Source organism: Somniosus microcephalus, chromosome 5 (assembly GCF_052327205.1).
Source record: "Somniosus microcephalus isolate GS21.2 chromosome 5, FLI_Smic_1.0, whole genome shotgun sequence".
Classification (NCBI taxonomy): Eukaryota; Metazoa; Chordata; class Chondrichthyes; order Squaliformes; family Somniosidae; genus Somniosus; species Somniosus microcephalus.
Window position 1 is genome coordinate 272,561,120 of NC_140991.1, and position 21,039 is coordinate 272,582,158.

The 21,039-nt window shown below is 45.0% G+C and overlaps 1 protein-coding gene across 2 annotated transcripts in view; it reads left to right on the forward strand.

Moving 5' to 3' along the window:
• Nucleotides 1–21,039, forward strand: part of eepd1 (endonuclease/exonuclease/phosphatase family domain containing 1) — a 166,400-nt gene that overhangs the window by 44,550 nt on the left and 100,811 nt on the right. For both annotated transcript variants that reach the window (XM_085988954.1, XM_085988955.1), the window contains exon 2: nt 18,447–20,041. In XM_085988954.1, coding sequence (XP_085845080.1) covers nt 19,179–20,041 — 863 coding nt within the window. In that variant the 5' untranslated portion in view covers nt 18,447–19,178. The remainder of the gene's footprint in view (nt 1–18,446; nt 20,042–21,039) is intronic.

A 21,039-nucleotide genomic window follows, 5' to 3' on the forward strand; every position in this document is an offset into this window, starting at 1 on the left:
TGGCACTACCACCGTGCTAAATGGGATAGATTCAGAACAGATTTAGCAGCTCAAAACTGGGCATCCATGAGGCGCTGTGGGCCATCAGCAGCAGCAGAATTGTATTCCACCACAATCTGTAACCTCATGGTCCCAGCATATCCCTCACTCTACCATTACCATCAAGCCAGGCTGAAAATGCTTAGCGGTTGTACAATCTTGGGACTCTTTCCACTGGAGCAGAGAAAAGGCTAAGTCATGATATAATAAAGGTTTTTAAAATTATGAAGACTTTTGATTGAGTGGATAGGCAAAGAAATTCCTCTGGTTATAAAGCCTGTGACAAGGAATTGCGAATTTAAAATGATCACTGAGAATAAGGAGCGGGATTGGGAGAAATTTATTTACATAGAGAGTTGTTAAAACATGGAATTTTTTTAACCACAGAACATGTTTCAGGCAAAGACCATTGTATGGGTTGAGGGAGTGTAAGAAATAGCTGTTAGATTCAAAGATGGGTTTTAATTCTTAGAACAGAGACTGACAACATGCAGCTGGGAACAGATAGCAGAAATGGCAGCAAGGTTGAATATCAAGTATCAAAAGACAAATAGAAGTGATAAGGGAATCGTAAAATGCAAAGTAACACAGGGTGGGGGATAATAGACAAAAATGGAGCTGAAAAGTCATAAAATGTCCTTAAAGAAACATAACAAAACATTCCTCAGAAAGATCAGAGGGAGGCCTTGTCAGTCATGCAGAAACGGGTGGTGAGGGTTGCCTTTCCACTTCACAATTGGACAATAGGATGGGGGATCAAAAAATTGACACCAGGTGATTACCAGCCCACCGAAATAACTATAAATATAGACGACTGAGAGAGGAAATCAGGCAGTCAGGGGTGAAGGCTTCCCCAAGGTGGCTACGGCCTAACATCTTGGTCAAGTTTAGCCTCTGAGGTGGCTGATGGCCTCACACCTCCAACAGCTTGAGAGATCACCCAACGGAAGTGACCGCTGCAGCAGACTGCAGGAATCCACCCAATCCGAGACCACCGTACTGCCTCCCCGTCCGTCCGGTCCTGGCATTCCGATTCGGGAGTCGTAGATCGCGCCTACTGTCACGGGTTGTATGTCTATTATACTCGGCTTAAACCATATGTAATACCTGATTATGCTTTAAAACTGTAGCTCTTCAATAAAAGCCTTGCAACATCTAAAACCCTTTTTGGGTAATCTGTGTGTGGCCTGTGATCCGAATCTTACAGGAGGAATAAAAGAAAGACTTGCATTTATGTAGCATCTTTCACGACCTCGGGACATCCTAAAGTGCTTTACAGCCAATCAAGTACTTTTGAAGTGTAGTCATTGTTGAAATGCAGGAAATATGGCAGCCAATTTTTACACAGCAAGCTCCCACAAACAGCAACGTGATGATGATCAAATCACCTATTTTTTAATGATGTTAGTTGAGGGATAAATATTGGCCAGGACACTGGAGAAAACTGCCCTGCTCTTCTTTGTACTAGTGCCATAGGATCTTTTATGTCCAGCTGAGAGAGCAGACGGGCCTCATTTTAACACCTCATCCAAAGGATGATTTTGACACTGGGAGAATTCCCTGCTCCCCATCAAATAGTACCACAGGGTCCTTTAATGTCTCTCTGAACCTTGGAGCAGGGAGGAAAGGGGAAGAAACAGTTTACACGTTAATGGTTATCGATCAAAAGCTAAGTAATAACTCGGAGGAAGTTAAGGATCCTGTCAATGTTGCAGAACGATCTTGTAAAATTCTTATTTCTTTGGCGTTTTTGCTTAACAATGTAACTTTGAAAAACCTATATAGTGCTGTGTAACGATGGAATGTTCCTACTCTTCCTCAGCCTCTTATTGTAAAGGGTTTTAAGTGGCGTCAGTATTGATTGTATAAGCAACTTAAATTTTTTTGAGTCCTCTACGACTACATCAGGATTAGTAAAGGGGAAGTGCATTACGTAGGTTTGCCTGATGGTTAGAGACAATATATACTTCCTTTGCACTATATATATATATATATATATATATATATATATATATATATATATAGATCCAAAGGAAATGCAGATGACATGTAAAAGTGGCAGATGTCTGCTTGATGACTTGTGTGGTACGCTGCATCGTGTAAGAACCAGTTTATTATAATATACAGTCAGCAGTTAATCACCTGACCATTCCAGACTGCAGTGTCAGTGGAATCATTACATTCAATTCTTGATGGACTAGACTTCAAGAAGTTCAATTAATTCTCTAATTTTGTACTTGGTTTTTGTGTGCAAGTTTAAAAATCTAATCTTGCGACTTAATATAAATTCTGGCATGCATTACTTGCTATGAAAGGGCGAACTTGAATTTATTTAGAACCATTACACATCAACAAGAAGTCCTATGTGCTCCGCAGACATGAATTATCTCTGAAGTGTAGTCGCTCTTGTGTAGTTAATTTGTATACAACCAGGTCCCACAAATAGCAATGAGATGAGTGATCAGCTAATCTGTTTTTTTGGTGGTTTTGGTTAAAGGATGAATGTTGGACAAGACCCTGAGAGAACTCCAGCTGTTCTTCAGAAAGTGTGGTGGGATCTTTCACATCCAACTGAACAGGGAGATGGAGCGTTAATTTAATGTCCCATGGAAAAGATGTCAAGAGGGGCGATTTTCAATTGTCTGTCCATTTCTTGCCTGTAAAATGGGTGGCCGGAGGTTGAACATCAGCAAAACACCGTGGATACCCAACGCCTGCCGTATACAGTTTTTAGGCGGGCCTGTAAATGGGCGAACAGCACAATCTGCCTACTTGTACCAGGTGGTGATCGGCCTAACCTGTGGTCCTGTGGACGCTCCACAGAACGGGCCCCAAACTTTTATATTTTATTTTTGTGGGGCCAGCAGGAGCAGAAGTGCTCCTCCTAGCTACACATAAATATTGCAGCCTGCTTCCAGCCCATGCTCGCCCCTCTCTGGGATTAGCTCCGCGTAAGGAGCCGGCCAATTTTCTGCGGCCGAGCACCTGTTTAGTACCCGCAGTTCACCGGCTACATTTGCTGAGTGGCTGCAGAACATTGAGCGGGGGAGGGTGAACAGCCAGAGGTCATGTCCATATTGGTATCAATGACAGAGGTAGAAAGAGGGATGAGGTCCTGCAGGCAGATTTTAGGGAGTTCGGAAAGAGATTAAAAAGTAGGACCTCCCAAAAAAAAAAAAAAAAAGGACCGCAAAGGTAGTAATCTCCGGATTACTCCCGGTGCCATGAGCTAGTGAGTATAGAAATAGGAGGATAGAACAGATGAATGCGTGACTGGAGAAATGGTGCAGGAGGGAGGGCTTTAGATTCCTGGGACACTGGGACCGGTTCTGGGGGATGTGGGACCTGTACAGGCTGGACGGGTTGCACCTCAGCAGAACTGGGACCAATGTCCTCGCAGGGGTGGGGGGGGGGGGGTGGCGGTTGCTAGTGCTGTTGGGGAGAGTTTAAACTAATTTGGCAGGGGGGTGGGCACCAGGATGTAGCATTAGAAAGGAGAAACAAAGTGCACAAATTGTTGGGAGAGACAGATAGCACTAGAATAAGAAATAGTATGGTATTAAGTGGGGTCAGACTAAGAGAGAATACAAGGAGGTCTAAGATAGGTTTACAGTGCATGTGTGTGAATGCACGAAGTGTGATACATAATATTGGTGAGCTGCAGGCGCAAATAGACACATGGGTATATGATGTGGCGATAACGGAGACCAGGCTCAAAAAAGGGCAGGATTGGGTTCTAAATATTCCTGGATATAAGGTGTTCAGGAAAGAAAGTAGGTGGGATGGCAGTATTGATTAAGGAGAATATTACAGTGCTGGAGAGAGAGAATGTCTTGGAGGGGTGAAGGACAGAATCTATCTGGTTAGAGTTGAGAAACAATAGAGGTGCCATTACATTAGGTGTATAGGCCTTCAACTAGTGGGACGGATATAGAGGAGTGAATTTGCAGGGAAATTATAGAGAGGTGCAAGATCTATAGAGTAGTGATAATGGGGGACTTCAACTATCCTAATGTAGACTGGGACAGTAATATTGTAAAGGGCAGAGAGGGGGAAGAATTTCTGAAGTGTGTTCAGGAGAACTTCCTTGATCAGTACGTTTCCGGCCCATTGAGGAAGGAGGCATTGCTGGATCTGGTTCTGGGGAATGAGGTAGGTCAAGTAGAGCAAGTGTCAGTAGGGGAACATTTAGGGAACAGTGATCACAGTATTGTAAGGTTTAGACTAACTATGGAAAAGGACAGGGAGCAATCTAGAGTAAAAATACTTAATTGGAGGAAGGCTAATTTCAGTGGGTTGAGAATGTATCTGGCGCAGGTAAATTGGAATCGAAGATTGGCAGGCAAATCTGTAATTAAACAATGGGCTGCCTTTTAAAGAGGAGATGGTTCGAGTACAGTCGAGGTACATTCCCACGAGGGGGAAACTTAGGGCAACCAAAGCCAGAGCTCCCTGGATGACGAAAGAGATAGAGAGTAAGATGAAGCAGAAAAAGATGTCGGGTTGAGAATACAAGTGAGAACTAGGCTGAATATAGAAAGTTCAGAGCGGAAGTGAAAAAGGAAATAAGAGGGGCAAAGAGAGAGTATGAGAATAGATTGGCAGCTAACATAAAAGGGAATCCAAAAGTCTTCTATAGGCATATAAATAGTAAACGAGTAGTAAGAGGAGGGGTGGGGCCAATTATGGACCAAAATGGCAGAGGGCTTGGCTGAGATACTGAATGAGTACTTTGCATCTGTCTTTACCAAGGCAGAATATGTTGCCAAAGTCATAGTGAAAGAGAAGGTAGTTGAGATTCTGGATGGGGTAAAAATTGATAGAGGAGGTACTGGAAAGGGTGACTGTACTTAAAGTAGATAAGTCACCAGGACCGGATGGGATGCATCCTAGGATGCTGAGGGGGAAGTAAAGGTGGAAATTGTGGAGGTACTGGCCATAATCTTCCAATCCTCCTTGGATATGGGGCTGGTGCCAGAGGACTGGAGAATTGCAAATGTGACAACCTTGGTCAAAAAAAGGTGCAAGGATAAACACAGCAACTACAGACCAGTCAGTTTAACCTCGGCAGTGGGGAAGCTTTTAGAAACGATAATCCGGGACAAAATTAACAGTCACTTGGACAAATGTGGATTAATTAAGGAAAGCCAGTATGGATTTGTTAAAGGCAAATCGTGTTTAACTAACTTGATTGAGTTTTTAGATGAGGTAACAGAGAGGGTTGATGAGGGCAATGCGGTTTATGTGGTGTATGTATCGCTTTGTATGTGGGTTCAATGACGAGACATTTATGAAGGAGAATGACTTTTTATCTAAAGTATGTTCAACTCAGTTAACAGCATTTACAGGAGACACCATCTTTTAGATCCATCTAAAGCGAAACTGAAACTAAACTAAACTGCTTGTCTCTCACATGCCCTCTGCTGGTCAGGCATAAGTAATCAATCAGACAAACATGCTGGTAAGGCATCATAATCAAACAGGCAAATACCATCACTTTGCTGATATCATTACAGTGTACACAGACTTTCAAAATGCGTTTGATAAAGTGCCACATAATAGGCTTGCCAGCATAGTTGAAGCCCATGGAATAAAAGGGACAGTGGCAGCATGGATACGAAATTGGCTTAGTGACAGGAAACAGAGTAGTGGTGAATGGTTGTTTATCGGACTGGAGGAAGGTACACAGTGGTGTTCCCCAGGAGTCGGGACCACTGCTTTTCTTGATGTATATTAATGACTTAGACTTGGGTGTACAGGGCACAATTTCAAAATTTGCAGATTGTAGTGTATGTACTTTGCAGAAGGAACTATATTCTGCAGCCCCTGTATACTGCAGTGCCAGTAGTGACCACCCCTGTATATAAGCCTGCGTAGTAACTTTTGCATAGTAGTTCCAGTTTGTCTCCACTCAGTAAAGACCTGTTGTAACCAACTCCTGCAGTCCGTGTCTCAATTACACACGGACATAATACAGATGACACAAAACTTGGATGTATAGTGAACCGTGAGGAGGATAGTGAAAGACTTCAGGAGGACATCGACAGGCTGGTGGAATAGGTGGACACTGGGCAGATGAAATTTAACACACAAGTGCAAAGTGATACATTTTGGTAGGAAGAATGAGGAGAGGAAATATAAACTGAAGGGTAAAATTCTAAAGTGGGTGCATGAACAGAGACACCAGAGGGTATATGTGCACAAATTGTTGAAGGCGGCAGGGCAGGTTGAGAAAGCGGTTAAAAAAGCATGCGGATCCTGGGCTTCATAAATAGAGGCAGAGTACAGAAGCAAGGAAGTTATGATGAACCTGCATAAAACACTGGTTCGGCCTCAACTGGAGTATTGTGTCCAATTCTGGGCACCGCACTTTAGGAAAGATGTGAAGGCCTTCGAGAGGGTGCAGAGAAGACTTACAAGAATGGATCCAGGGATGAGGGACTTCAGTTACGTGGATAGACTGGAGAAGCTGAGGTTGTTCTCCTTAGAGCAGGGAAGGTTGAGAGGAGATTTGATAGAGGTGCTCAAAATCATGAGGGGTCTAAAACGTTTTTACGCAGCGAGTGGTTAGGATCTGGGATGCACTGCCTGAGAGGGTGGTGGAGGCAGACTCAATCGTGGCTTTCAAAGGGGAAATGGATAAGCACTTGAAGGAAAAAAATTGCAGGGCTATGGGACAAGGGCGGGGGAGTGAGACCAGCTGAAGTGCTCTTGCAGAGAGCCGGTATGGGCTCGAATGGCCACCTTCTGTGCTGTAACCATTCTATGATTCTATGAAGAGCCCCAAAATGGTTCGGTAGCTCCTGACGACAGCTTCAGGTAGGTGGAAATATCTTTCTCTTCCCCTTCTTCCCCCCCCCCCCCCCCCCCAACCAACCAAACATGTTTACAGAATTGGGCTGGTTGACATTCTCATTTTCCAGCATTGCATTGTAGGCTTATTAAACACTCTGTGTACCCTGCTAAACCAGTGTTGTCAAATAAGAGCCACCTGGCCAAACGTGGCTAATTGGGAATCCAGTTATTGATAATTGCGTGTTTTTTCAATACTCTTATCCGCACAGCGTCTGCTTGTGTACTTTAACCTTTTTGTGCACTGCTTGTTAGTGGTAAGACAAATAGCAGAGTGTGCAAGTGTTTTTTTGATCATCGTGAGTGCTTTATTTGGTTACTGAATGGTGGTAGATGTTAAGTAAATATACACGTGAAGTGCATCTGTGGCTAGTCAGCAATTTCTGTTGGACAACACTGGGCTAAACGGCATGTATTTCAAAACCTTACTCTGACGGTACTTTGAGTACACAGTGACTGTACAGTGAAGTGGAACAGCCAGGAAGTACTCATTTCAGTTGCCTTGGAATTATGTTTGTCCTGCGATTTGCTGAGTAAAGGAATATGTTGTTTAGCTCCAGCCATGGAAAGCCGATTGTGTGATGATAATCACTAGATGTTACTGCCCACGAGCCATTCAAATGGGAATAGAGAAGCTACATTGAACTATTCTGTATAATGATTGACTGTTGTTAATAGTTCAGGTGAAAACCTTTATTATTTATTTTTCTTTGCATGACTTGAGGGCAAAGAATTCTTATCACGAGAAGGAAGGAAAAAGCCCACCCTGCACCTCCTAAAGATAAGACGAGCCAGAGGCCAAACGGAGGTCATCAATCCAAGTGCACACAAGCAAGTCTAACAAAGTGGGGGTGGGGGGGGGGGGGGGGTTGGAGAACAGGTCAAATTGTTTTTGTGTGAATTGGCCAACCTGTTCCCAAGTGAAAAGTGTTGAACTGTAAGTAGCTAGTAAAGTATTAAGGCCTAGAAATTCATTGTAGCCACTTTTGGGGCGGTAAAGTTGGGTGGCCGCTAAAGTTTGCGCCCGGCGCAAAATCGAGGCCACTTCTCCGATATTCATTAGCTTCGCCCTAAGAGTTTGCTCGAGCGCTAAAACTGGCGCTGCACGCCTCTCTTTAGGCGCTAAGCCGGCGGGCCGGGGCACTAAACCGGAAGTTGGGCGCAGGGCAGGTGCGGCGAGCTGCTGATTGACGGCAGACACTCTGGCTCCGGTGAGCTCTTAAAGGGGGAGGGTGGATTTGTTTTTTTGAAAGGCCGACACTGGTGTATTTGTGGTTTTGGGGAGGGTTTCTCTCTTCTCTCCATCAGTTTATGTGTTCCCGGCACACCAGTCACCACCACCTCCTCCTCCTCCTCCTCCCCAGCCAGCCAGCCGTACCATTTCTAGTACAGGAGGGCCCTTTAATTTGCGCTCCCCGTGGCCCACATCGGCTGTGTACCGTTCCACTTCACAGTCGCTAGGGCCGCCCGGCGCACAATGGGCCGGCGCGAGTGAAGTTCCGGTTCGGGGCGCACAAAGGGCGTTGCATGACGAAATGACGTCATGATCTGCGCGCGCAGCAGGGCGCGCGCTAAGACTTAGCGCCGGCGCTAAATGTGTACTGAAGTTGGGGCGAGGCGCAGATCGCGCTGCGCCCGGGCGCTAAGCGCCTAGCGCTCGAGATCTACTCCTCCTAAGGTGCTAACGGCTGGCGCGCCCAACTGAATTTCTAGGCCTAAATGTTTTATAGTTAACATCAAAGTTCTGAGAGTTAGAAGGTTGTGAAAATAATAAGAAAAAAGGAATAGAAAGATATGCTGATAGGGTTGGATGAAGAGGCTCGTGTGGAGCATAAACACGGGCATAGACCAGTTGGGTGGAATGGCCTGTTTCTGTGCTGTAGAGTCTATGTAATTTATATAGCACTTTTTAACGTAGTCATAAAATGTCCATAGAGATATTGGGACTGGTGAGCTAAAGCTTGGTCAAAGAGGTAGGTTTTAAGGAGCGTCTTGAAGGAGGAGAGAAGGGTTTAGGGAGGGAATTGCAGACCTTAGGGCCTAGACAGCTGAAGGCACGGCCGTCAATGGTGGGCCCATGGAAATTGGGGATGCACATGGGGCCAGAATTGGAGGAGCGCAGAGATCTTGGAGAGTTGTAGAGCTGGAGGAGGTTACAGAGATAGGAAGGGGTGAGGCCATGTAGGCATCTGAACGCCAGGATGGTGTTTAAATTTGAGGTGTTGCCATGTAGTTGGATGTAGTTTCATTTATGTATTCAGTTTAAAGGAGTACAGTATAAAAGAATGAATTTATATGTGAAAATCAAAAAATTATAGGTTAAGGTTTAATAAAGTTTGACGAGAATCTTTGAGATCCCTGGTTGCACAATTAAAGCATGCGAGTAAGCAAAACAACTAAGCCTTGCCCAAGTCACTGTGTAAAAATATAATTCCCTACTCCTTAATCGGATGAGGTTATTCAACTGGACCAATACTCTTTCATTGAGAAACTAAGGTAAAGGGACAAGCTTTTATTACAGATCACCAAGGTTGAAAGGAGTAAAAGAGAAGACTGGGTGAATCATGAAGTAGTGACTGGGCGATATCAAGATTGGGTTTAAAAAGCCTGAAGATTGTGGGAGGCGAGAAAGACTGAAAGAAAAGGAAAGTTGTACTATTTTGAAGTCCTGGGAAAGAATGAGATGGAATTAGAGATTCTGTGTTGTAAGGAGGACAGTGACAATTTTGGAAGGTATCTTTCCAGCTTAGGAGAACAAGAGAAATGTAAGATGAGAGTGAACGAAGAGACAGGTTGGGAGGTTGGAGGAGCGATGGATCACTACAAGGTGATCTGCTTTTTCTTGCATCCAGGAATATAGAGAGGTGCTAGCAGATCATCCCTCAATATTGGAGCAGTTTTCAAGTTTTGCACAGACTTGGGTTTAATACAGTTGTAACAGTTTATGACTGGAAAAGAATGTTGGAATGATAGAGCAAATCATAGCAGCAACTGTGGAGCTGAAATAATTGCAGTTCTGACTTTTTGTCACTGGAGAGAGTCGTATTATTTACTTATTTTCTCAGCCAGAAAGTGGAACATTATACCAGACAAGCCTTTTTCTTAAATGTCTAAGTAGCTGATGCTCCATTTATGCTACAAGGTGTAATTCCAATAGCAAGAGCATTCTTGGAAACAGCCCTGCAATGATGTGACCAGATGCTCTTGCCATTGCACAACCCAAGGTTTTCACTCGCTGCTGAAAGTGCTGCAAATATAAACGGTGCTCGTGCCAGCAGCAAGTAGGCTGGGCCCACAGTTTTAGGCTTTCAGCTTAGCAGACCAATGTGCTTTCACCACTACTGGCTTGTATGGATATTTCAGATTTCCAGCATCTACAGTGTTTTGCTCTTATGTATGCACAGTAGTGTTAATTGTATTCATGAATGTGGAGATTGCTGCACATTCTCATATCTTGTGCATCTGTAGTTCTCAGTTGCAGAATTCACACTGCAGTTTCAACAGGGAGATTTGGCACAACCATTGAGCCATTTCTGTTGGTTGAGTGTTTTGCACCTGTGTGCCTGTACAAAATGAAGTGCTGCCCTGCTCAAGTTAACACGTGCTGATGGTTTGTACAATGAGGATATTGTTTATGCTGCTTTGTGTTCTTCTGCATTATTTATTGGTGTAGTTGCTTGGTGATTGGCCAGGACTGATGAAAGGATGTGTAATACAGAAGTTTCTTCACAACCACTCCCCCCCCCCCCCCCGGTCTTCTGAAAGTGAGAGCACAGTGCTCTGGGTTTTGTCAGACTCCATGTACCTACCCTAGGTCAACAATCTTCAAATCTGAGCCTACATGATGAATGTTGTCAGGCTGTTCACCTGGGAGAGAGTAGGGTGTCACGATGGAGATCAGTCTTGATCTTGCTTCTTGCCTAAAGTATCTATATGTTCCAGTAGGGGGAGTCACAGGCCAGAGGAGAAATGCTCACAGATTTCTGCCAATTTTACTGTAGAGCTGGCTTTTTCTGTTTTGGGCCTCTCCCCATAGCAATGCAGTTGATATTCAGAACTTGGCAGCATGAAAGAACAGGATATAAACCCACCTTCCCACCACTCTGTGCAGTAACGTTTATTGGTTTTCCAGCATGAATTTTCCTCTTTGCCTTACCCCCACATCCCCTTATGTTTTTCTTCCTCTCTTGAGCTCTCCAAGTTAGGCACTAGTCTTCCAGTTAAGCTAAGACTTGCTGCTTCCACCCACCTGCTAATGCCTTTTTGAGCTAGGTGATATATACCAGATTGGCCCTGGGTGGATCATTGACCAATTTTTTTCTGGGGGGGACTGACTTGAGTTCCATTCAGGATCTCTCCTAGATTGTGGCCTCCACACACTGGGAATGGCAAGCGTGAATTTTCTCTCCAGTACATCATCTTGGGAGCACCAATATACTACACTATATTGCCCAAAATGGCCATTGTTACCATGATTAACCTCCAACACCTCCAGTGCACAGTCAAGCATATATCTGCTGCAATTCTCAAAATAGCTTTCAGAAGGGAAGTGTAGTTAATGTTAAGATTTTTGTCCTGTGAATGAGAAACTCAACTGGAAGAATTAATGTGATGCTTTGTGAAATTGTTACTAGTTTAAAAAACTAGATGAGTGTTTTAGCACTTCTGTGGGCTTTTTATTATTGATGAGCTATTGGGTTTATTGACCAAGAAATGCCCTTTGCTGTGCAGAAAATGGTCTTTAGCTTTGTCCCTGATCATTAGCTAGCTATAGGTGAAGTCTTTTGAAGACACCTGATTTATTAACCAATGGCTCCTTGTCAAAATGCGATTTTGTTGCAATGCATGCAAATTTTACTCTATAATCGACTTGTTTGCAAATGTCAACAAATCTTGAATTAGATCTTTAATTGTCTGGAAGACCCAGCAGATAGTATAAACTCTTGGAATCGTGTGACTCCTCATCAGGTTCATCTGCAAATTTGTGGCCCTTCTATTTACCCATGGAACAGCTTCAGAAAGCATGGGGATGCTCCCCATTGGTGCTGGCTAGTAGGTCCAAGCAGAGTGTGTCTGTGGGGTAATAAAAGTGAGCTTGTTACAAAAAATGCTGAAGAAAATTATGTTTTTTCCCCCCTATTATAAAATGGGGAAGCAATTTGAATAAAAAGGACCTTGTAGAGTTGCCTTCCCTTTTACATGTGTGGCTGTTTGTAGAATGTAGAAGTTGCAGGAGCAACCATTGTTCATGAATAAACAATATAAATTTGGCCTTGTTCACACTCTGAAGCCCCTTGGGATGTTTTCTACATTAATGGCGCTATATAAATGCAAGTTGTAGTAATATAGAACTCCCTACTTAACAGCACTGACTGCAGCGGTTCAAGAAGGCCCATCACCACCTCCTCGAAGGCAACTAGAGATGGGAAATCCTTGCCAGCAACGCCCATATCCCAAGAATAAATAAAAGTAGAGTGGAGGACTTTGTTGTGGGCTTCAAAGCACCCTTCTCGCCTCCCCCCTCCTCATTTTGCAGAACATGAGCATTTGACTAAAGAGGCTCGAGATCAGGTCTGCTGCTCTCCATATTGGACATGCAGTGGTAAAAAAGAAGAAAAACAAAAGGACTTTTATTGCTCATACCATGCATGTCACAAGAAGAAAGTAATCGAACAAATTACAGTCAGAATGAAGGTGCACCATATGCCATTATTTTAATGACTAGTCAGCTCGGTGTTTGTCTTCAATTTTGAAGGTGAGGTGGAAAGAGAAATTGGTACACAGGACTGTAGATCAACATTGGGATATTTTTAAAAAGGGAGTTGTAGAACAAATATATACCATGTAAAAAAAATGGAGACTGCTTTAACTATTAGAATGCTGTGGATAAATAGAGGTTAGAAACAAACTCTAATTGAAGAAGGTATTAAGGGATATCGGGCAAAGGCAGGTAAATCGAGTTAGGTCACAGATCAGCCATGATCTCACTGAATGGGGGAACAGGCTCGAGGGGCTAAATGGCTGTCTCCTGTTCCTATGTTCCTAAGGTATATGCAGCCTATAGGTATGATTTAAAAACAAAAGTAAAGGATAAGAAATGGATAAGGAAAACTGAATGGGAATGTAAGGAAAGAATCTTAAAAATATTTTTAAAAGAACAGTACCAATACATCAGTATAAAGAGAATAGTTAAATGTGAGGTGGGGAACCCTGGGAGGAGAGGATAGCTTCTTAAGCAGTCCCTCGGAACCGAGGATGACTTGCTTCCACATTAAAAATGATTTTGTAGGTGACTGATGAGTCCAATGCGGGACCTACAGTCTCTGTCACAGGTGAGGCAGACGGTGGTTGAAGGGGCGGGTGGGTGGGGTGCTTGGATTGACTTGCGCTGCCTGCGCTTGGCTTCCGCTTGCTCCTGGCGAAGAGACTCGGTGTTCGGCGCCTTCCCGGATGCTTCTCCTCCACTTTGTGCGGTCTTGGGCCAGGGAGTCCCAGGTGTCGGTGGGGATGTTACACTCTTTCAAGGAGGCTTTGAGGGTGTCCTTGAAGCGTTTCCTCTGCCCACCTGGGGCTCTCTTGCTGTGCCGGAGCTCTGAATAGAGCGCTTGTTTTGGGAGTCTCGTATCGGGCATGCGACAATGTGACCCGTCCATCAGAGCTGATTGAGCGTGGTCAAAGCTTCGATGCTGGGGATGTTGGCCTGAGCAAGAACACTGACGTTGGTGCGCCTATCCTGCCAATGGATTTGCAGGATCTTGCGGAGGCAGCGTTGGTGGTACCTCTCCAGTGTTTTGAGGTGCCTGCTGTACATGGTCCATGTCTCTGAGGCATACAGCAGGGCAGGTATCACTGCTGCCCTGTAGACCATGAGCTTAGTGCCGGGTTTGAGGTCCTGGTCTTCAAACACTCTCTTCCTCAGGTGACCGAAGGCTGCACTGGCACACTGAAGGCAGTGTTGGACTTCGTCGTCGATGTCTGCCCTTGTTGACAATAGGCTCCCGAGGTATGGAAAGTGGTCCACATTGTCCAAGGCCCTGTCGTGGATTTTGATAATCGGGGGGCAGCACTGTGTGGTGGGGGCAGGTTGGTAGAGGACCTTTGTCTTACGGATGTTTAGTGTAAGGCCCATGCTCTCGTATGCTTCGGTGAAGGTATTTACGATGGTTTGGAGTTCGACCTCCGAGTGAGCGCAGACGCAAGCATTGTCTGCATACTGTAATTCGATGACAGAGGATGGGACGACCTTGGATCTGGACTGGAGGCGACGGAGGTTGAACAGTTTCCCGTTTGTTCTGTAAATTAGCTCCACTCCAGTGGGGAGCTTACTGAGGGTCAAATGGAGCATTGCAGCAAGGATGATTGAGAAGAGCGTTGGTGCGATGACACAGCCTTGCTTGACCCCGGTTCGTACGTGAATTGGGTCTGTGGTGGAACCGTTGGTCAGGATCACGGCTTGCATGTCGTCGTGAAGCAGGCGGAGGATAGTGACAAACTTTTGAGGGCAGCCAAATTTGAGGAGGACACTCCATAATCCCTCACGGTTGACAGTGAAGAAGGCCATGTACAGCAGTTGGTGCTGTTCCCTGCATTTCTCTTGTAATTGACGTGCGGTGAAGATCATGTCCATTGTGCCCCTCAGTGAGCGGAATCCGCATTGCGACTCTGGGAGGAGCTCTTCAGCCACTGGGCGAAGGCGATTGAGGAGGATTCTTGCGATGACTTTCCCTGTGGCAGATAGCAGGGAAACTCCTCTGTAATTACTGCAATCGGACTTGGCACCTTTCTTGAAGATGGTCACAATTACGGCGTCTCTGAGATCCCCTGGCATGCGCTCCTCCTTCCAGATAAGAGAAATGAGTTCATGAATTCGCGCCAGTAGTGCTTCTCCGCCATGCTTTCGTGCCTCGGCGGGGATTCCATCTGCTCCTGAGGCCTTGTTGTTCTTCAGTTGTCGGATGGCCTTTTCAACCTCCTGCCGGGCTGGGGTTGTGCTGAGATGGTGGCGGGTAGCATGCTGTGGGATGGAATTGAGGACACTCGTGTCGAAGACAGAGTCGTGGTTAAGGAGATCTTCGAAGTGCTCCTTCCAGCGGGCACTGACTGCTTCCCTGGATAGCAGTTCATAGAGGACAAGCGGAAATTGACAGGGTTACTTGACAGTGCTTCACTTCATTAATTATAAAAGAAAAGGAGCCTGGGAAGGAGGTAAATCCTGAATTGGTTGAAAGGGAGATGAGAGATATAATAAATGGAAGAAAAGTATTAGAGAAATTTATTTTGCTAAAGGAAGATAAATGTACGCCAGCACATTATTTGCATAAAGCCAGGTAACCCTCGTGAGCTGCACTTTTGCATGAGGTGAAGCTGTGTAAATGAGCGGCAGATGGTTACGGCAGATGCCTCTCGGATGTAACGCAAAACCGGCATAAATTAGTTGTGTGAATTTCCTCGGGATGGAAACAACCTCTTGCGCCGTAGTTGCACTGAAACGTTCCAGGAACTTTTGGGCCAGTGCCTTTACTGGTACTGAACACCACAAGAGCAATGTACTGGGGGCAGAATTTTTTTCTCAATAAAACTCTTGTCAGGAAATGGGAATTGATGAGCAGTGTTTACTTCTAGGTAATCTCCAACTGGAGACAGGGCCAAAGTAGAGTTATTTGGATACTGACTAAATCGTGTTGATAATGTAAAAGAAAATCTTCAAAAGGAAAGAGCATTGCATTCATAGGAAATTACAGAGAGACACATTTATCTCCATATAAACTCAGCAGACGGACAAATAAAAGTAGCCAGAATGTGATGCACTTTTAGACGACTGGAACTTCGATTTATCACATTACAGAATACAATGTGTATCAAATGTAGTATACTAAAATATGACTTTAAAAAAATACTGGAAACTGCTGGACAAGACTCTTGTGTATTAACTAACTTTCTAGACTGTGTTGTCCTGGATCTTTCGGCCATTTATCCACAGAATGGATTGGAGGGGTGGTGTGGGGGTGGAAATTGAACACCAGAAAGGGAGTTGTCCTTCACCCTGTTCTGCCTTTCTTTCATGGCTGTACCTCAACTTCATTTACCTGCCTTTGCTCCATATCTCTTGATACCATTAGCTAACAAAAATCTATTGATCTCAGTCTTGAAAATTTCTATTGACTCTGTGCGCCAAAAGGCTGTGGGTGCTGAGTTCCAGATTTCCACTACCCTTTGTGGAAAAAGTCCTTCCTGATTTCACTCTTAAATGGCCAAGCTCCAATTTTAAGGTTATGCCCTTTTGTTCTGGATCCATCCACCGGAAGAAATAGTTCCCCTGTATCTCTACCAGATCAAATCCCCTCATCATTGTAAACACCTTGATTAGATCACCGACAAGCTTCTAAACTCAAGGGATCACAAGCCTCGTCTATGCAACCTGTCCTCATAATTTAGCCCTTTAAACCCAGGTATTATTCTGGTGAATCTGCTCTGCACCCTCTCCAAGGCCAATATGTGCTTCCAGAGATTCGCTGCCTGAAATTGAATGCAGTACTCCAGATGTTAGGTGGCGTAGGGGGGTACTCTTAATGTTGAGTTTTTTAAGCAGTGTGTATTCTTAAGTTTAGAAGAAGGTACCTATACAAAAGGTGATTAATATGCTAAGTGGAAGTTGTTTTCCCCAAGAGACTGAACAATAAGCGATCCGTTAGTTTGTCTAGATAATCGAAAAACATCTCCCACCCAATGTGTTGGCAAATGCTTGTCTGGCTTTGAACAGCAAGCGATGACAAGTCAGAAACTGAGACACGGGCTAGCAGAGAGAGCGGCTTTTGGTAACCAGAATGCTGCGCAGGCAGTCGGAGTGAGAGCTTTAGCCAGGCTCAGAAATTCAGAAACTTTGGAGGACTAGTTAGAAGGCACCTTGTTTAAGTCAATTCCGATGACCAATTGAGTGGAGAAAGATAGTGTGTTGTTTGTATCATTTACACAAAGAAAGTTTGTACTGTTTGTGTTAAGCGGGTTTGATTGTAACTGTCATTCCGTATGTTCATCTTACTGTGAAATAAAACTTCTCATTACGCACCAAGTGTTTGCTTGGTCAGCCTTCAGCAAGATTGAAGAATCAAACCAGAAATATCACAAGAGGCTACTGTTACACTATTGTACAAGTAGATATTGGGCATTGTGAGTCCACTCCCATCTTGCTATCTAATTTTGTTTGCATATTTTGCCATATAGAAATTGGCAGTGGATTTGGCCGATAGACATATAACCTCCATTGCGTGCGTGTGTGTTGTGTTATGTTTGCACTGGTGCCTGTGCACGCCATTATTGTTTACTATTTTTGAACAGTGGTTTTTAAACGTTACACTATGGGGGAATCCTCTGCATGTAGTAGCAAACTCCCTGAGACCCCAGTCTTCACTTCTGAAAGAGTATCAGCTACCCAAGGAAAACTCAGCCATCATTATAGAGCAATATATTTTATATTATTGGTCATCTAGCCGGGTGGAACTGCCCTCGCCTGGTTCCATTCTTATCTATCGAATCGTAGCCAGAGAATCACCTGCAATGACTGGCTATGATAAATTGACCCTGATAGGTTGATTGGCTATGATAAATTGACCCTTAGTGTTAGGGGGATTAAATACGTGGGGTGATAGGGTGGGATATGTGTTGGTGTAGGGGTTACGGGGATCGGGTGGGATATGTGTCGGTGCAGGCTCGATGGGCCGAAATGGCCTCTATCTGCACTGTGGGGTTTCTGTGATTTCTGTGACTTCTCTTCCCACTCCCGCACCGCTACCTCTGGAGTCCCCCAAGGATCTATCCTTGGCCCCCTTCTGTTTATCATCTACATGCTACCCCTCGGCAACTCCTCTGAAAACACAACATCAGGGTCCACATGTACGCTGACGACAATCAGCTCTATCTCACTACCACCTCTCTGGACCACACCACTGTCTCTGATCTGTCACACTGCTTGTCTGACATCCAATATTGGATGAGCAGAAATTTCCTCCAACTAAACATTGGGAAGACTGAAGCCATTGTCTTTGGTCCCTGCCACAAACTCCTGTTCCCTGGTCACCGTTTTGATCCCTGGAGAAGTTAAGACCCCACTTTGTGTTTTGTTGGATTGAGCACCCATGCTTAGTAACTTTCCAACAATGTACTTTATTTTGTAATTGCACTTAATATTGGCTGAAAATATTTTGGCAAATGTCTCATCTCTCTAGCTTATAATATTATCAAAGATCGGTGATGTATTATTTCATGTAGTTAATGGGTATTTGAAAGTGTCACTAAAAATGGTGGTGTTTAAATGTTCTTAAGTTGAGCTCGAACCTTTACGTGATTTTTGTAATGAAACTTGCTGCGTTAGAGATAGGAGAATGGGGGCAGGGGGGGTAGGTGTGGGGTGGGGTGGTGTTGAAACAGATCTGTGACTATTTACATAAAGATAACCCTAATGCGCTTGGCCCATTTTAGCTGAGATTAAGTTTCAGTGGGTTTGTAATTGCATATTCTGTAGCTACAGGACATTAACTGACTCCCGTCTGTTTTTACAGAGGCCAGGAAGCTGCCCAGCTCCTGAGAGAGTGAATACCAGCTGCCGGTTTGAACAAAAATAGCAAGTATAAGTCATCTTGGGGAGAGAAAGATAGTACGGTTTGCATTTTGACTGTTTATTCTTCACTGGATGAGGATTGAAGAAACAAAAAAGACCACACAATTCATAGCACTGTGCAGGAACTCTGCCTCGTAACTGCAAAGCTCCTGTCGTTCGGTTGTGAAAATCTGCACTCCGAACTGTCTGTAACCAGATCCGATACCATGTGACTTACCCTGGAGCTATTGTGATTAGTCAGCTGGAGGCACTGGGCTCCTCCCACTCTCGATGATGTGCACTTACGACCGATACTAATGCTGCACAGTGATTTGACAGCAGAGCTGGCACAGTGCCTGCTTTACATCTCTGGATTCAGCAGTAACGCAACAAGGACATAAGCGGCTTATTGAGAAACAAGCACACTGCTGTGGAGGGAGCGGAATGCGAAAAGAGAGCATTAACTGTCTTGAGGAAGCCAGTGTGTGCTGTGTTTAGCTGGTGACTGATCGCGCTGCTAGGGGTAACTACAGGGCAGAAGTGTTTTCTAGTCTGTAGTAGTCTCAAGTGGGTAGATGCAGACAAATGTAACTCTTGAGTCTCAAAGCATCGTGTGAGAGCAGCTACTAACTGCAGCGTAGAGAGAGAGAGTGAATGATCTTTTCAGACTATTGGTGCTCATGTATGACTGACGATGGGGGGGAACCTAGGCTGCCACCGTTCAATCCCCAAAGATCCATTGGAGATCGGCCAGAATCGCAAGTTCAGTGCGGCGTGCAACTTCAGCAACATCTTGGTGAACCAGGAGCGGCTCAACATCAACACGGCCACTGAGGAGGAGCTGATGACTCTTCCAGGGGTCAACCGAATGGTGGCGCAGAACATTGTGGAGTACCGGGCGTGTATCGGTGGGTTTAAAAAAGTGGAAGACTTGGCGCTGGTGAGTGGCATCGGCGCCGCCAGGCTGGAGCAGGTTAAACTAGAGATCTGCGTGGCAAACAGTAAAAGCGTTGGCTCGGCCCAGCATTCTCCCAGCTCCATGCGGAAGGATCCCTATTCTGAAACCCTCCCCTTCGCCAGCAGGATCAATGTCAACGTTGCTACGGTGGCCCAGTTGATGAGCGTGCGGGGGATAAGTGACAAGATTGCGCGCAGCATTGTGAGTTACCGGAAAGAGCGCGGCCCGTTCGAAACCGTTGACGACCTGGTGAAAGTAACCTCCTTCAGCTCAACGCTGCTGGATAAGGTCCGACCTCGTGTTGCCGTAGAGCATTCGCGACCCACGTCCACCCATACTACCAACGGCGGAATCGATTTCACGGCCAAGCCTCGCCCCAGCCCCACCTCCCTCAGTTTGCAGAGCGAGGACCTGGACCTTCCTCCGGGCGGCCCGACTCAGATCATCTCCACGCGGCCGAATGTGGAGGCTTTCAGCGGGCTGAGGGACGGTGAGCGTGTTCTGAGGCTGGCCAGCTGGAATCTGCAGGGCTGCTCGACCGAAAAGGCCAATAACCCTGGAGTGAGAGAGGTCGTGTGCATGACCCTTCTGGAGAACGGGTGAGCTTAGTTTTCATGGTGTGTTTTTTTTAATTTAAAAGGCATTCTGGCTGGTTCTCTTGCCCAATACTTCTAACTGTCTTGCTTATGTTTTTTCTTGAACTCTAAAAGCTGTCTGGCTTGTCATATGCTTGTGGTTGAACCCACTTTCCATTGGCAGCCTTCCAGTAACTGTCTTTCAGTATATTCCACCATCCAAATTATGTTTCTACTATCGATGCAGTTTAACATTGAATTTCTGACTAAACCATTTTTATATGAGGTGCAGTTAGGCTGGGCTATGCGTCATACTCCTTGGCCATTTGCTTACAAACAAAAAAAAACCCTGAAAACTAGCACGCACACTTCTGTGCTTTTGCTGTAGTTGAATGTGAATATATAAACAAGGTTCAGCATTCGGGAGCACGCACTAGAATGCTGAGCTCATTTTGCCTATGCTTGATCAGCCTTTAGTCATTGATATTTAATTTTTGATAAAGTAAATTTGCAGTCATAAAGCCTCCCTCATTCACTCGCCCCTGGCCAAATGAAGGGTGGTGGCGGGGTCCGTATTTTAGAAGAATGGGCCATTCTGCATTTCTTTTGGGGATGGGGGGGGGGGAAAGATTTCCCCGAGCAAATGCTACCATGTTTTTGGGAGGCGTGAGTTGTGAGATGTCCTATTCCAGAACTCACTTGGGCTCACGGTTCTGCTGGTTTCAGATTTGTATCAACTAAAGGTTTTTCCAGGCGCACCATGTGGTCAAAATTGGGCATCATTCCTCACTTACGTCCCCGATCTGGCCCAAAGACTCTGAACTTACAAACAGGAGTAAGCCATTCACCCCCTTGAACCTGCTCTGCCATTTAGTTAGATCATGGTTGATCTGTATCTTAACTCCATCTACCCGCCTTGGTTCGGTAACCCTTAATACCCTTACCTAACAAAAATCTATCAATCTTCAGTTTTGAAATTTTCAATTGACCGAGCCTCAGCAGCTTTTTGGGGGGAGTTCCAG